Genomic DNA, 17,045 nt, shown 5'->3' with positions numbered 1-17,045 from the left:
CAATGACTATCTGCCAGTGCTACTGACATCTACCATGATGAAGTGCTTTGAGAGGTTGGTTATGGAGTGAATCAACTCCCATCTGAGGAAAGACCTGGACCACTTCAGTTTAACCATCATCACAACTAGTCATCTGCAGATGCTATCTTGCTGTCACTTCATTGTTTGTAGATCACCTGGACTGCAAGAACACCTATGTCAAGATGTTCATTGAGCACAGCTAAGTGTTCAACACCATCACACCAGCGAGACTCAGAACCAAGCTAAAGGACCTGGGACTCTGTTCAGTGCTTTGCAGCTTCCTCATTGGCAGAACTCTATCAGCATGGATCAGAAACGTCACCTCCTCCGATCATCAACACAGTTGATCCCCAAAGCTTCATGCTTAGTCCTACAATCTATTCCTTGTATACCTATGACTGTCTAGCCAAGTTCAACTCCAAGATAATCTACAAATTTGCTGATACACCACCATTGTTGGCTGAATAACTGGAAATGACAATTCAGAACACAGTCTGAAGAACAAAGTTGGATTGTGCTTGAACAACTATCAACATCACCAAGACCAAGGAGATTATTATGGATTTTAGGAAGGAGAGACCAAGAGACTATGGATCTGTCTGCATTGATGCAAGGAAAGTGGAGAGAGTCAAAATCTTCAAGTTCCTGGAGGTCAATGTCTCAGAAGAACTGTCTGAGGAAACCGTAAAGAAGATAATTTGGAAGTCTACTTTCAAAGGAATCTGAGGAGATTTGACATGTTATCAGATACTCTATTAAAATTCAGTGAGTGCACTGAAGTATACTGACTGGTTGTATCGCAGCCTAATTTGGCAATACAAGTGTCCAGTAACACAGGAGACTGAAGAATGTTGAAAAGGTAGCTGTCCGTCACGGGCACTGACCTTCCATGCAATGCATACATCAATGTGAGAAGTGGCTTCAAGATGGCAGCCAACTTCATAAAGGATGCTTATCTCCCTGATCACAACCTCTTCTTACTGTTGGGGCAGAAGGTACAGAATCCTCAAAACCAGCACCTCTAGGTTCATGAACAACTTTCCAATAGATATCCGACTCTTGAACCCTTCATACCCTAACAATACTACTGCAGGACCACCAAAGATCTGCCTGCACTATTGAAACAGCACTCTCTTTTGAACTATTGCAACTCTGAATATTTATCCCTCTATCATTTTTAATTTATGATTTTTTTTCTAACTCAGAAGCAGGTGGTTGTGGGTAAATTGTTAGGACTGAGGGCTGATAAGTCCCCAGGGCCTGATGGGCTGCATCCCCGGGTGCTTAAAGAGGTTGCTCTGGAAATTGTGGAGGCACTGGTCGACATTTTCCAAAGTCAAGGGAGGTGCCTGCTGATGTAGTGCCACTTTTTAAGAAGGGAGGGAGAAGGTAAAAAACATGAAATTATAGACCGGTCAGCCTGACGTCAGTGGGAAAGATATTGGACCCTATCATCAAAGGAGAAATGGCAGAACATTTAGGTAGAAATAATAGTACCAGTGCTAGACAGCATGGATTCCTTAGGGAAAATCATGCTTGACTAACTTTTTGGAATTTTTTTCAAGATGTGACAAAGAGGTTCGACGTGGGAGAGCCAGTGGATGTGGTGTACTTGGACTTCCAGAAAGCCTTTGATAAGGTCCTGCACAGGAGACTAGTAGGCAAAATCAAGGAGCATGGTATTCGGGGTAGGGTGCTGACGTGGATAGAAAATTGGTTAAGAAATAGAAAATAAAGGGTTGGAATAAACGGGTCATTTTCAGGGTGTGACAAGTGGGGTACCACAGGGATCGGTGTTGGGTCCTCAGTTGTTTAGCATTTATGTAAATGATTTGGATGAAGGGATTATTATACAAGGAATAGATTGTAGGACTAAGCATGAAGCTTTGGGGATCACCTGTGTTGATGATCGGAGGAGGTGATGTTTCCGATCCATGCTGATAGAGTTCTGCCGATGAGGAAGCTGCAAAGCACCGAACATGAGCAAATTTGCAGATGACACTAAACTGGGTGGCAGTGTAAAGTGTGAGGAGAAAGTCAGGAAAATACAGAGGTACTTGGACAGGTTGGGGGAATGGGCGGAGGAATGGAAGATGAAGTTCAATGTGAGCAAATGTGAGGTTATCCATTTTGGAGGCAGTAATAAGAGACCAGAGTCTTATTTAAATGGAGTCAAGCAAGGGCGGGGGGTAGTGCAAAGGGGATCTGGGTGGACTCGTACACCAGTCGTTAAAAGCTAGCATGCAGGTTCAGCAAGCTGTGAAGAAGGTAAATGGTATATTGGCTTTCATAAAGAGGGGATTGGAGTACAGGAGCAGAGATGCCCTCCTACAGTTGTACAAGGCCCTGGTGAGACCTCACCTGGAATATTGTGTCTAGTTCTGGTCCCCAAATTTGAGGAGGGATATACTCGCTATGGAGGGAGTGCAGTGTAGATTGACAAGGTTAGTTCCCAGGATGACAGGATTGGCATATGCTGAAAGGTCAGAAAGACTGGGCTTGTATGCGATGGAATTTGGAAGGATGAGGGGAGACATGATTGAGGTATATAATATTATCAAGGTGCTAGACAGGGTGAAATTGGATTACATATTCCCAATGTTGGGAGAGACTAGGACTAGAGGGCATAGTTTAAAAATACAGGAAGTATGGATCTGTGGAATGCTTTGCCGCAGAGGTTGGTGGGGGCAGATTCACTGGATATGTTCAAAAGGGAATTGGATAAGGCTCTGTGGGCAGGGGAGTTATGGGGATAAGGCTGGGAATGGGTACTGATAGTGAATGAACAGGCATGACCTGAAAAATGGCGATGCTGGCTCGACGAGCCGATTGGCTGCCTCCAGCACCTACTGTGTATTGTGCTGATTTCATTCATACTTATTGGTATGTGTAGCCGTAGCAAGCGAGGATTTCACTGCAACTGTACTTCCTACTTATTCATATGTGACAATAAACTCTCTTCTATCATCATTGCTAGGTTGGTTACCTTCCCTCAACAGCATTAGTAAATAAGATGGTTTTCACAAGCATCTGATAACTTTATGGTCATTATTTTAAATTATTATTCTTTATATCAAATTTTAATTATTGAACAAGGTTACATTTTACATATTTCATGATGGGATTTGAAAGGTATTTAGATTACCAGATAGGTAATTTAACCACTGTGTTCACATTTACCCTTTAACAACTGCCCTTTTTTTTGTAATTCTTTATTTATTGCACTATGAACCATATCAACCAATATATTTACAGATGCATCTCTTTAAATATTGACAGTGACATTTTCTCTTTTTTATCCCCCCCATCCCTCTCTTTCCCCTTCCCACCCCCCTCCAAAAACAGTAAATATTGGACATATAAAATACAATAAAACAATATCTTTATACAAAAGGAATACAAACAAAAAAGACATCATCTACTTATACACATTAAATCTGATTGTGTTTATATTCTTATCATTTTAGATGGTGGTGGTCCTAGGCCTGCTCTTTCTGTTATGTTCCATATATGGTTCCCAGGTTTCCCCAATCATTATATCTTTGTCTTTTAAATTATATGTGATTTTTTTCCCCCAATGCGATACACTTAAACTTTGTTATATATTCCATTAATGTTTATAGTCATATAGTTCAACATGGCCATCTTGTATCTTTATTTTCACTTCTTTTCTGCTTCTTCACTACCTCCATCCCTTTTTTCCATTACTGTTTTTTAAGTTTTCCTTTTTAATCTCAATATATGACAACGCATTTAAGACATACCCCAACAATTCCCACAAGCAATAACCCTTTATCCCCAAATGAACCTCCCCTCCTTAGATTGCCTCCTGTCCCTTGACGGCAACCACAACTCCCCTTTCCATTCAGTTGCGAACTTACTCGCAAGCGTCAACCGATTTCGCAGTGACCCTTATTCTCCCACCCCAGAGTATACTATTTTCCTATACTTATAACAAATCTCTCTATTTTTCCTTCTTCCCCTTCTCTTATCCATCCTTAAATCTTTATATATACATTATCTTTATATTTATTACATATTTTTGTATATTTTCTTGCCGGTCATCCTTCTTGTCACTCCTCCTCTCTTTTGTCCTGCAAATGTTCAGCAAATTCTTGGGCTTTCTTTTGGTCCGAGAACAGTCTATTCAGTTCCCCAGGAATGAATACTTTGAGTACCGCTGGATGTCTTAATATAAAGTTACACCCTTTCTTCTATAAGATTGTTTTCACCGTGTTAAATTCCTTCCTGTTCTTTAAAAGTTCAAAGCTTATGTCCGGGTAAAAAAATATTTTTTTTCCTTTATATTCCAACGGCTTATTATCTTCTCTAACCTTCTTTCTTCCCTGCTCCAGTATGTTTTCTCTTTTCGTATGTATTAGAAATTTTACCAATATGAATCGCTGTTTTTGACGTTGTGGCAGTTTCGGTACTTGCGCTCTATGCGCCCTTTCGATTTCTATTTCTTCATTTGAGTCTGTTATTCTCAGCACCTTTGGGATCCATCCTTTTATAAATTCCTTCATATCTGACCCTTCTTTGCCTTCTTTCAGGCCTGCTATTTTTATGTTGTTTCACCTACTGTAGTTTTTCAATACGTCAATTTTTTGTGACAATAAATCTTGTCTCTAATTGTTTTTCGCTCTCTTTCAACTTCCCTCTTAAATCATTTATCTCCATTTCTACAGCAGCTTCTCGTTCCTCCACATTTTCTACTCTTTTCCCTATTTCAGTCATGACCAACTCTAAGCTTTGCATTCTGTCTTCAGCTCTTTTCATTTTTCTTTTGATTGAACTAAATTCTAATGATAGGTCATTCTTTTAATGACCTCATTTCATCTTCGAAAAAGGCTTTATCTAAACTTTATCCTTCTATTTTACCTTCTTTGAAATTCTTGGTCTTCTTCCTCCTCCTCCTCTCCTGTGTCTGTATCTATGTCTGTGTCATCTTCTTCTCTCTGTATCTTTGTATCTTCATCCTTCTTTTTTTTTTTAATTTTTTTTATTTTTCACACCATAAATCACATTAGCCATGATATACACTATTTCTTTTTCACACATATACAGTGACTTTTTCTCCCCCCCCCTTTCCTCCCAAACCACCCCACCACCCCCCCCCCCTCATCCATTTTAGGTATACAATCTAGGTTGCATTAAGCCAGTCAGACAATGTTGTCATTCAACAAAATTACACCAGAAATTCTACTGAGTCCATTCTTTTCTTTCCTTCTCCTTCCATCAGCTTAGGTAATGTTTGTCCCCGGTAGGTTTTCGCTATTGTATTTAATGTAAGGCTCCTATACTTGTTCGAATATTTCAATATTATTTCTTAACCAATATGTTATTTTTTCTAATGGAATACATTTATTCATTTAAATTTGGTAGTTTCTTCCTTTTAATTTGGTTATGTATTCCATTAATATTTAAAGACATATAGTTCAGCGTAGCCCTTTTATATTTTGTTTATCTTCTCTTTCCGTTTTTCCATCATTACCTTTCCTCCTTTTCCATTTCTGTTTTCTTATTTTCAACTCTTTATAAGACAACATTCCTACAACATCCAACATTTTCCTTATTCTCCTATTTCTATCTTATTTATCCCCAATCTCCCCTTCACCTCCTGAGTTGTCCTTTATCCCTTGTCGGACAACCACATCTCCCCTCTCCATTTGGATTTGCGAATCCACTCGCAAGCGTCAACTGATTTTGCAGTGACCGCTATTTCCCCCCACCCCGCCTCCCCCAGAAAAGATTTCACTTTTCATATGTCACAAAGGTCACTCTTTTAATTCCCTCCTTATTCTCTCTATTCCATTACCTTCCCTTATTAATTCTTGTCTATACTATCTATATTTTCCTCTAAGTACAGATACATTCATGTATGCTCATTGTCTCTATTCACTCTTATACCTCTTTACCCGCATACATATCAATCGTGATCATTTTAACTCTCATTACCCGTCTTCCTCCCTCAGTCTATTTTTGTAATTGTTCTGCAAATTTTCGTGCTTCTTCTGGATCCGAGAATAGTCTGTTTTGTTGTCCTGGAATAAATATTTTCAATACCGCTGGATGCTTTAGTATAAATTTATACCCTTTCTTCCATAAAATCGCCTTTGCTGTATTGAACTCTTTTCTCTTCTTTAGGAGTTCAAAACTTATATCTGGATAAATGAAGATTTTTTGCCCTTTATACTCCAGTGGTTTGTTGCCCTCTCTTACTTTTTCCATTGTCTTCTCCAGTACCTTTTCTCTTGTAGTATATCTTAGGAATTTTACTACAATAGATCTTGGTTTTTGTTGTGGTTGTGGTTTAGAGGCCAATACTCTATGTGCCCTTTCTATTTCCAATTCTTGCTGTATCTTCATCCTTCTCTGGTGAACTGCTTCTGTATCCTTGCTGGGCCTCCAGCTGGTGTGTCTCCTGTTGTTGGGCCTTCCATTGCCAGCTGACCCGCTGCTGGGCCTCCTGCTGCTGGCCGACCCGCTGCTGGGCCCTCTGCTGCTGGCCGACCCGCTGCTGGGACCCCTGCTGCAGGCCGACCCGCTGCTGGGCCCCCTGCTGCTGGCTGACCCGCTTCTGGGCCCCTTGCTGCTGGCCGACCCGCTGCTGGCCCCCCCTGCTGCTTGCCGACCCGCTGCTGGGGCCCCTGCTGCTGGCCGACCCGCTGCTGGGCCCCCCTGCTGCTGGCCGACCCGCTGTTGGGACCCCTGCTGCAGGCCGACCCGCTGCTGGGACCCCTGCTGCAGGCCGACCCGCTGCTGGTCCCCCAGCTGCAGGCCGACACGGTGCTGGGTCTCCTGCCGCAGGTCATCCCCCCACCAGTCGCCCCATTGCTACTCATCTTCTTCCCGCCCTTTGTTCTCTTTCTCACCATTATTCTTTTCTTCTTCTTTACTTCCCCCAGCCGAACGCCCCAATACTGGGCGTCTTTCAGCTGGCCGACCCACAGCTGGCAGCTCCTCAGCTGAGTCCACCTCCCTTCGGCGTTAGCCTTTTCTTTTACGTGCATTGTGCATGCAGAGTTGCGCACCTCTCCTTGGCTCTGAGAGCCATTTTTGGAGTCCGCCGGTCAGGAGGACACTGCTCCTCTGGGGACTCACCGACACGGAGATCGGCCGCTCCTCTCCACAGTGGCTCTTTGCTCCTACGTGCAGGTAACACCTTCTTCCTTCTTCTCCAGTGATTTTCCTTCTTCCGTTTTCTCTGTTATTCTTACTTTTTCTCTTTTGGGTCCCATCTTCTGTCTCTTCTCTGTAACTTTTATCTTTCTCTTCCTGTATTTTATGTTTATTGAGCTCTATTTTTTCACACTTTTTTTCTCTGGAGAGGGCTGTTTCTACCCGACCAGCCACTACTCCATCACGTGACTCTCCCCCCCCATCCCACCCCTCCCACCCCCCCATCCCACCCCTCCCACCCCCCCAAACAACTGGTCTCTCAATGCATCCTTTCACTTTCAAAGATCAAAGCACTTGAACTTTCAGGGTTTTCTCTTGTAAACTCCTTATGGAATTAATGTTCTCTCCACTTGTTCTACCATTCTCGTAGCTACCGATGTTTATTTACAGCCATTTCGAATTTCATCCTCACTATTTCCCAACCCCATTTGTTTGTTATCATCAGGACATTTTAAAATTCTAGTAAGAGTTCCAGTGTCACGTTCTGCATACATATTAAGACTACAACTGAAACACTTGTTGGCCTTTGCACAACAGCCTTATTATGGCAATTAAGACTTGCAAGAATTTCTCAGCAGCACTCCTTTCTGACAACATGAATTTTGTCATACATTCTCAATAACCTGAGAATGACATGAACATCCTTTGGAGGAAAATGTGACCAGGAATCTTTGGATCTAAGACAGAATTTTTCTTCATGTGTAGGTTCATATGTGATTGATTATCATGATTAATCAACAGACTTCATGGAACCGTAAAATATTAGAGCACAGAAACAGGCCTTCCTGTCCTTCCAGTCTGTGCCAAACTATTTTTCTGTCTAGTCCCACTGACCTGCATCCAGACCATATCCCTCCATACCCCTCCTGTCTATGTACCTGTCCAAATTTTTCTTAAATGTCAAAATTGAGTCCCCATTCACCATTTAGCTGGAAGCTCATTCCATACTCCGACCACCTTGCGCAAAGAAGTTCCCTTTAAACTTTTCCCCTTTTACCCTTAACATATGCCTTATAGTTTTTTTAAATCTCTTAACCTCAGTGGGAAAGAATCCTGCTTGAATTTGCTCTATCCATGCCTATCATAATTTTGATACCTCTATATTGAATCTCCCCTCAATTTTCTGTGCTCTAGTGAATAAAGTCCTATCTCTAGCTTTGCCGACATTTAAAGTTCAAATTTATTGTCAAAGTACATGCACAATATCACATACAACCTTGATGTTCTTTCTCTGCGGGCCAGCCGGTTGTAATTGTAAATTGCATTAAAGAATAAAAAAGGTAAACAAACTGACTGTCGTTGCAGATGCAGGTATAAATATACTATAATAAATAATGAGCAAATAAGAGTCCTTGATTGAGTCTATTGTTCAAGAGTCTGGTAGTTGAGGATTCACAACTATTCCTGAACCTGGAGGCACACATCCTGTGGCACCTGTACCTCCTTCCTAATGGCAGCAGAGTGTACAGAGCCTGTCCTGGGTAGTGTGGATCCTTGATGATTGCTTCTGCACTCTGACAGTAGCATTCCAACATGGGGAGACTTTTACATGTGATGTACTTGGTTGTATCCATGACCTTTTTCAGGATTTTTTGCCCTGAGATATTGGTACCCCCATACCAGGCCAGTCAGCACACTTTCCACTGCACATCTTGAGAAGTCTGCCAAGGTTTCTGATGACATATTGAACCTCTGCAGACTCCTGAGGAAGTCGAGGCACTGACATGCTTTCTTCTTGATTAATATGATGAGTCCAGGACATTGAGTGCAGGTTTTCAGTCTCCCTCCTGTACACTGACTTATCACCCCTTTTGAACAGCCCCACTACAGTGGTACCATCAGCAGACTTCATGCACTTGAATTAGAAGGTTATTTGATCCAATTCCATCGTCAAAAAAGCACTCCAATAGCGAACTGAGGAATTATTAGACTGTTGGAGTTGTCTGAGGTATTAAACTTAAGGACCTCCCACGTATTGACATGTAAGCGTTTGAATCACTCCTTTGCAGTTAAACAGAACTTTATCCTCAGTGTCCAGGCCATTATTTACCCACCCTTCAACATTCCTAAAAGATTAAATGGTCATTATCTCATTTGTGAGCACATTACTAGTTCCTATATTTCAAAAGTACCCAAGTGGTGGTAACAACTTGCTTCATAACATCTTGAGAGGGATACAAAATGGAACATAGCACTTTACAACACAGTAAAGGCCCTTTGGCCCACGATGTTGTGCCGACCTAGATAAACCTAATCAACTCACTAAACCTTCCCAACCTCGCAATCATAGCCCTCTATTTTTCTGTTATCTATGTATCTCTTAAATGCCCTTATTGTTCCACCACTGCTGGTAGTGCATTCCAGGCTCCCACTACTCTGTTTTTTAAAAAACATCCCTGATGTCTGCCCTTAAACTTTCCTCCTCTCACCTTGTACAGGCATCCTCCAGTGTTTGCTAGTCTTGCCCTGGGACAAAAGATGCTGGCTGTCCACCCTATCCACGCATCTTTTCTTGTAGACTTCCAATAAGTCATCTCTCTATCCTTTCAGTGACTTTTGTGTAAGTTCACTTATGTCCTTTGGAAGATCCCAGCCTTTCTGATTGTTTGAACATAAAACCTGCCAGCATAAGCTCATATATGCGAAATAATAGGAATGTGCACTAATTCAAAATTTAGCCCTCAGTGTTTCACAGTACGTACCTATGAAGGTAAAGAATTGGACAATTTTCATAGTTAACCTTCTGTTAAATGGTGATGCTTCTCTTTGTGATCTCTGACATATTTCAGTGAGTGAAAGGTATTCTGGTCGAAAGATTTTTCATGGATTATGCAGTTGAAAAGAAAATTTGCTGTTAACAGCTCAATTTAAAAAAAAAATCATAATAGGTATTGTTATTCCCTGGAGCTAGAATTCCATCTGATTATTTGGAATGCTGTGATGCATATAGAAACTAATTGCTTGCTGGGGTAGTAGGTCAGTTGATTATTATTTCTTAATGTAATCAACAGGAAATGGGAGAGATTATTAGCCAATAATGTTTTTACATCAGTAATTAGTCTTTGTAGCAGAGGTTCTTAACCTTTTCTATGTTGGGACCTGAATGAGTAACTTGTTAACTTCTCAAGTTCCCAGTCTTATTCTTGGTGACATGCTTTATCTGTTGATGTAAAAAAACCACATTCTGGAACTACTGTGGAGAAGGAAACCCCTCCACTTTCATTCCCATGCTTTAATTCAAGGTTGTGGGTGATCTCTGAAACTATTAATAGTGATGTAAGAGTATCCGGCATAGTAAGAATACCAGCGTAGAGAGAATTAGAACCAGGAAAATTAGAAACAAGCATGGTTTACGTGGCAGAGAAGGAAGATGGGTTGAACAAAAGGGTGGAATAAGGAGGACACCAAGAGAAATTGACTCAGTTAAAATAATGAGAGAGGTTGATCTGTGTGGAGGTGGTGTAACTAGAGAAAGATGAATGATAACAATCTGGTTAGCAGTGGGCTAGAGGAAGATGCAGATGAACACCAAATTGAGTGGAAGAGCAAATTGTAATGAGGATGTGGAGAGTCTGCAGAGGGATAGAGTTAAGCTGGATGAGTGGGCAAAGGTCTGGCAGATGGAGTACAATGTAAGTGTGAGGTTATCCACTTTGGCAAGAAAAATAAAAGAGCTGAATATTATTTAAAGGGTGAAAAACTACAGCATGCTGTTGTGCAGAGGGACTTGGGAGTGCTTGTGCATGAATCGCAAAAAGTTAGGTTGCAGGTGCAGCAGGTTATTAAGAAGGCAAATGGAATGTTGGCCTTCATCGCTAGAGAAATTGAATTCAGGAGTAGGGAGGTAATGTTGCAACTGTATAAGGTACTGGTGAGACCGCACCTGGAGTACTGTGTCCAGTTCTGGTCTCCATATTTGAGGAAGGATATACTGGCTTTGGAGACGGTCCAGAGGAGGTTTACTAGGTTGATCCTTGGGATGAAGGGGTTGACTTATGATGAAAGATTAAATCGTCTAGGATTGTATTCGCTCGAGTTCAGAAGAATGAGAGGAGATCTTATTGAAACATATAGGATTATGAAGGGTATGGATAGGATAGATGTAGGAAGGTTTTTTGAGCTGGCTGGGGAAACTAAAACGAGAGGACACAATCTCAAGATTCGGGGGAGTAGATTTAGGACAGAGATGAGGAAAAATAGTTTTTTCCAGAGAGTAGTGAATGTTTGGAATTCTCTAACCAGGGAAGTGGTTGAGGCTGCCTCATTAAACATTTAAAATTCGGTTAGATAAATATTTACATGAGAGAGGAATTAGGGGATATGGGGAGAAGGCAGGTAGGTGGAGTTAGGTCATAAATTAGATCAGCCATGATCGTATTGAATGGCGGAGCAGGCTCGATGGGCCATTTTTGGACTACTCCTGTTCCTACTTCCTATGTTCCTATGACATGGATTAAGTACATGTAAAAAGGCATGGCTAAGGAAAGCTAATGTGAAAAATTGTGAAGCTATCTGCTTTGGTGTAAAAAATAGGTAAAGCTCTCAATAAATGGGGAATATTTGAAAAGTAGTTGTTATTCAGAACCCTTGCACACAAATCACAAAGGGACGTGTTGGATCATGCTGAAAAAAATCACCAGACCTGGCTCACTGATGATCTGAATTAAAAGGAGTATAATGAGATAAAATCAAGTTTATAACAATAATATTAGGAATAAAAATGATATCACAATATTATAACACTTCCCAAAAGTAAATTAATCTCCATTAAACATATCAAATATTTTGTTGTGAGTGTGCACAGGAAATGTAAAGTTGATTTACTATAAATAAAATTCATGTGTACAAAACATTGAAAACATGTTAGAGTACGTTAAATTTCTTAATTTCCCCTTGTGAGTAAATATGTCATTTTTGTTCAGGATGGGATTTACTTGGCAGAATTTTGATAACTTATTGGTTCTGTTTTTTTAGCTGCAGCAGTGAAAGTCACAGGCTGTAATCCAGATGAACCAGATCTTCCCAGTGCCTTGTTATCACCCCTTCTGCCATCTGTTGTGGTAAAGAATGAAGAAGCCATTTCAATGGATGTGGAATCGAATCAGACACCATCTACAATCTTTAAAGTACAATCTTTTGTTTCAACAATCAGAAATAGATTTTTTGCATACTTTTATAACCAAATAAGTCGCACAGCCTTTCTACATCTTTACTCTATACTGTTAATGGTGGCACTTACACTGATAATAGTTTCTTTATTTTTGACTTCATACATACAGGTCCATGTCATGATTTGTATCATCTTCTATAATTTTCTTGTTATTTTGTATTTTTGTCTCTCAGTAACTTCAATTTTTGTAAATTTTGCTACAAAATATAAAACAACATTTTTATATTTTTCAGAGAATTATTTATCATATTTTCACTTATGTGTACATACATATAATGCATACACGTATATAATGTGCAGAAATCATAAATTGTGTAAAAATATTTTTGTATATTAGCACGTGTATACCTCACGGGTGTAGTATTTTAAATTCAGACTGTCAAAAGCAATTTGCATTTAATTGGGACATAAGACAAAACACATGCCATAGTCCCAGTATCTGCTACAATTAATATCCTGCAATTACAGGTAATACCCAATCAACTTCATCCATAGATGATAATCTCCTTCAACACATTCACAAGCTTTAGAGAAGAATCAATTAATTTGATCGAAGACAGACTTCAGAGTTGAGCAGGATTTTAATTCTGAAATGATTTAAAACCCCATTCTTTAAAGCCTTTCTTGTTAAAAATAGTGTGCAGTTGAGAATTTTATGGTTTGATTTGATATAATGAGGATGATTAAACTGATGCCATAGGACGGAATCATCCTAATGTTGTCTCAGATCAGAGGCCCTTGACATGTTAATCTCCTCCCTCGGGATGGGTCTGGGCAATTAACATTGATAAAGTGCAGTGCCCTAGCCAGAATATCCTATTTCTTGGAATACCATACCACTCAGGCCAAAGATATATTCCTAAAATCAAAATTTCCCACGGCCACTATAAATTACACGTTCTTTTATTGCCGCTATTACATTTCCACACTTGCTATAAATTGCCAGTATGACTTTCCCAAGGCCTCTATAAATTGTGCATGTTCTTTCATTGCTGCTGTTACGTTCCCACACTCACTATAGATTGCCAATTCAACTTTCCCACACCCACTACAAATTGTGTATATTCTTTCAACATGTAAAAATATTCTCATATCACACGCACATGTGTAATATATATCTATATATATATATATATATATATATAGATATATATATATAAAACGCTTGGCGGTGGGGGTACCTGGTTTTTAAAAAAAGCATGTAACGTGTAAAAGTACAGTACAGTACTTGCACTCCCAGATCTCTCTGCATGACCATACTTCGCAGGTCCTGTCATTCACTGTCTGTTTTGCCCTGGTTTAATGTTCCAAAATGTATCACTTTACACTTGTCTGAATTCAATTCAATTAGCTTTTCCTTTGCCTAATTTCTCAATTGACCTATATCTCATTGTAACCATAGACAATCTTCTTCACTGTCCACCACAACAACAATTTTGGTGTCCACAAACTTAGTAATCATGCCACTTACATTCTCATCCAAATCATTAATGTAAATGATTCCTATGACACACTACTGGTTACAGCCTCCAATCTGTAAAACAGGCTTTCACTTGTGTCGTCTGACCCTTTCGCCAAACCATTTTTGGATCCCATGTCACCTTACCTTCTGGACCAGGAAAACTCTGCAGACAACGTTTTCTACCCTGCATTCATTAATTTAAAAAAAAACTCAGAATTTATGAGGCATAATCTCTCATGCACAAAGCAACACTGACTATCACTAATTAGTTTGGCCTTTCCAAATGCATGCAGACCCTGTCGTTCAGACACCACTCCAGTGGCTTGTGTTAGGCTCTCCAACCTGTTGTTCGTGAGCTTCTCCATGTAACCCTTCTTAAATAAAGGCTAAAGTCTTCTGGTACCTCATCTGTGACTAAATATGATATAAAAAATCTTTGCCAGGATCCCATGACATTAATTCTTCTTGACTATTTTGGAAAAACAAGAAAAAATTTGCTGCTAGACTTGTTACTCTATCCGAGACTATAAAGAAATTCAAAAACATCTATTAAATCTTTTTGCTTCTGTATTCACGACCACATTAAATTGTGGGGCTTATACACCTTTCTAAATCCATTTATGTTTCTTAATACAGTGGAACCCTGTTATAACACAATGGTTCGAGTCCAAAAAATTGGATTGCGATAAAAGTGGAGTCGTACTAAATTGGGGTCACAAAAAAGTGTTTTCAAAAAAATAAAGAACAATACCTCTATTTGTAATAATCTTTTTTTATTTCTGACAATCATCGTTTTATTTCTTCAAAAAACAATCGAGTGTTCATTGCCTGATCGCAGCAGGTCGGTGGCGGCAGCGAGTGAAATCCAAAATGTTGAGCTGGAGGAGTTTTATGTAGTCCACATCTTGAGTCTCCAGCCAATGTAGTCTAGCCTCGAGGTACTCAATAGCTTCAGACACTTTTGGGGGGTGGAGGTGGAGGCTCCTCATTGTCATCCTCCTTTGGTTCGTGAACCAGTGCTATGGTAATGTTAAGGATGATCTCAGAGTCTGTCAGATGCTCATATGTCGGGCATTTGTCATCGACAGAGCACCATTGGTGAAAATCCTCTGCTAATTTGAAACAGCCTCTGCAACTCACCCATCTCTTCATCTGTGAAGCCATAGAAAACTTGCTCATCATCTTCAGCTTCCTTGGTGGATATTTGTGATGAAAAATCTGGACCCTGTTAGGTCTGCTTTGTTCATGAATGAGTGAGACAAACACCAGACTGAGTGGAAATCAGGGTTCTTTGTTCTTTATTACCGGATTGTAACACTTGCAACTAACAATGTTAGTCGGAGAATGCATTCTGCCGTTATCAGCAAAATGGTGATTTTTTTATACCCTTGGATACGTGCTTAGAACATCATCATATCATTACTTGTCCAATGACTAAAACTGTTGCTATCCTTTCCCTGCTAGCTTCCTGCCTCTCAATCCATCAATGTCTCTCTTATCTTGTAAGTACAAGGATGCATTCACATCTTGTTACAGCCCTGCACAGGGTAACTCCTTACACATTCCCATCTCATGATGTTTTACCTTACAACCCAGACCCTTCTCCCATCATTTTTCCAACATATGAGGAGCTGACAGCCCTTCTCACCTAAGTGGCAAACTTATTTAACGCGCATGCTTTTCAGATAGTCTTCCAGCGTTGTTGATTCATTTACAATTTTATGAATTAATTCACACCTGTAATTCTGCTTGAACACGGAGATGATCCCCTGATCTAGGGGCTGGATCTTAGATGTAGTGTTCTTTGGGAGATAAGAAACTCAGATCTTTCCATCCCAGCTTATTAGGTTGGCAGCTGGTGGGTGGGCAGGACAATTGTCAAGCAAAAGAAGAGCTTTGTGTTCTAGCTTTTGCTTTTGCAAATGAGCTCAGACAGCAGGGACAAAAGTTATGTAAATCCAATTCTTAAAGATGACACTGGTCATCTAAATATTGCTGCTATGCATATACTCGAACAGTAACAACTTCATGTTGACAAGGGGTGAGCAAAATTTGCCAATCATGAATGGTTTTAACTTGTGTGTTCCAGTCTTGTTAACACAAAATAACAATGTCACACGATCTTTGTGTTGATTGAACCCCTCACGTCGATGGCATCATCTTTGCTAGACAGTGTGCAGTCTGGAATCATCTTGAAGCAGAGGCTTGTTTCATCACAATTGTTCTTGTTCTTTGACATAGCCATCTTCTTCTAAGAGAGTTTTTAGTTCTGCTGGGTATTCGCTGGAGACAGCACTGTCGGCTGAGCGAATTTCTACAGACACTTACACTTGAGAAATCCCGTGACGGCATTTAAACAAGTCGAGCCATCCATTGCTAGCTTTGAACGGTGAGGTTTCTCCATTGATAAGCTGGTCAAACTTCTCGACTTGAGCTTTGAGAATAGGCCTGAAAATTGAAAGGCCTTCTGAGCACTCTTGAATGAACGACTTGTACAGGGAGTCATCGAGGCTGGCATCTTTGGTTGTCTTCACAGGTTTGGCCATCTTCATGCGTTTGGCCTTTAGTCCCACCTCTTACTCAACTTTCCAAAGCGATATGTGTAACCTCCTGAGATTTCCAGCCATGAAATGTTGATTCAGGTATGCCAAGGTCACATGCAACTTGTATTTGTCTTTTATTCTTGATCGCATTAAGTGTGTGAAGCACAATCTTTCACTGAAAAAGATTTTTGTCTTTTAACTGTGCGTTCCACTTTGATCTGAAAACAATTTCAATTCCAGAAAGAGGAAAAAAAAGGGTCATTAGCTGATAGTGTTATTTCCGAGTTCGCATTAAATTGGATATTGTTAAATCGGGATTCAACTATACTCCCTTTAATCTTTACTATCAGCTACTTATAATCTTTCATCACTCAGCATTACTTTAGTCTCTGTTCTGGTCATTCCCGACCACTTTCTATGTCCTCACTGTAGAACTTGGACCTCAGTTGAAATTACATCTGCAATTCACTTGTTTTTTCTCTTTGAATAAATAATATTTAAATCACTTGTTTAATTCTCTATTTTACTTTTGTTAGACATTTCTGATTTCTCATGATTTAATTACTTTGCCTATTTTAGCTTTCCTTTAACCTTCAATAAGGGAAAGATATTTCGATTTACCTGCAATAAGGAAAATCCTCATTTCATCCCTTTAATCTTCTATTTG

At 40.0% G+C, this 17,045-nt stretch overlaps 1 protein-coding gene and 1 long non-coding RNA gene across 7 annotated transcripts in view; one reads left to right on the top strand and one right to left on the bottom strand.

Moving 5' to 3' along the window:
- Positions 1-17,045, top strand: part of nfat5b (nuclear factor of activated T cells 5b) — a 197,458-nt gene that overhangs the window by 160,882 nt on the left and 19,531 nt on the right. For all 6 annotated transcript variants that reach the window (XR_011345714.1, XM_069901284.1, XM_069901287.1 and 3 more), the window contains exon 11: positions 12,178-12,329. Coding sequence is in view for 5 of the 6 variants with exons in the window: in XM_069901284.1 (XP_069757385.1) it covers positions 12,178-12,329 (152 nt within the window). In the remaining variant the exon portion in view is untranslated. The remainder of the gene's footprint in view (positions 1-12,177; positions 12,330-17,045) is intronic.
- LOC138744716 (uncharacterized) lies at positions 11,971-15,680 on the bottom strand. Its single transcript, XR_011345715.1, has 3 exons — positions 15,573-15,680; positions 12,443-12,570; positions 11,971-12,255 (listed from the first exon to the last, which is right to left on the bottom strand). It is a non-coding gene; the product is annotated as an uncharacterized lncRNA (long non-coding RNA).

Source organism: Narcine bancroftii, chromosome 10 (genome assembly GCF_036971445.1).
Source record: "Narcine bancroftii isolate sNarBan1 chromosome 10, sNarBan1.hap1, whole genome shotgun sequence".
NCBI classification, from domain to species: domain Eukaryota; kingdom Metazoa; phylum Chordata; class Chondrichthyes; order Torpediniformes; family Narcinidae; genus Narcine; species Narcine bancroftii.
The sequence above is the reverse complement of the archived record's forward strand: the minus strand, read 5'-3'. Positions and strand labels throughout refer to the sequence as shown.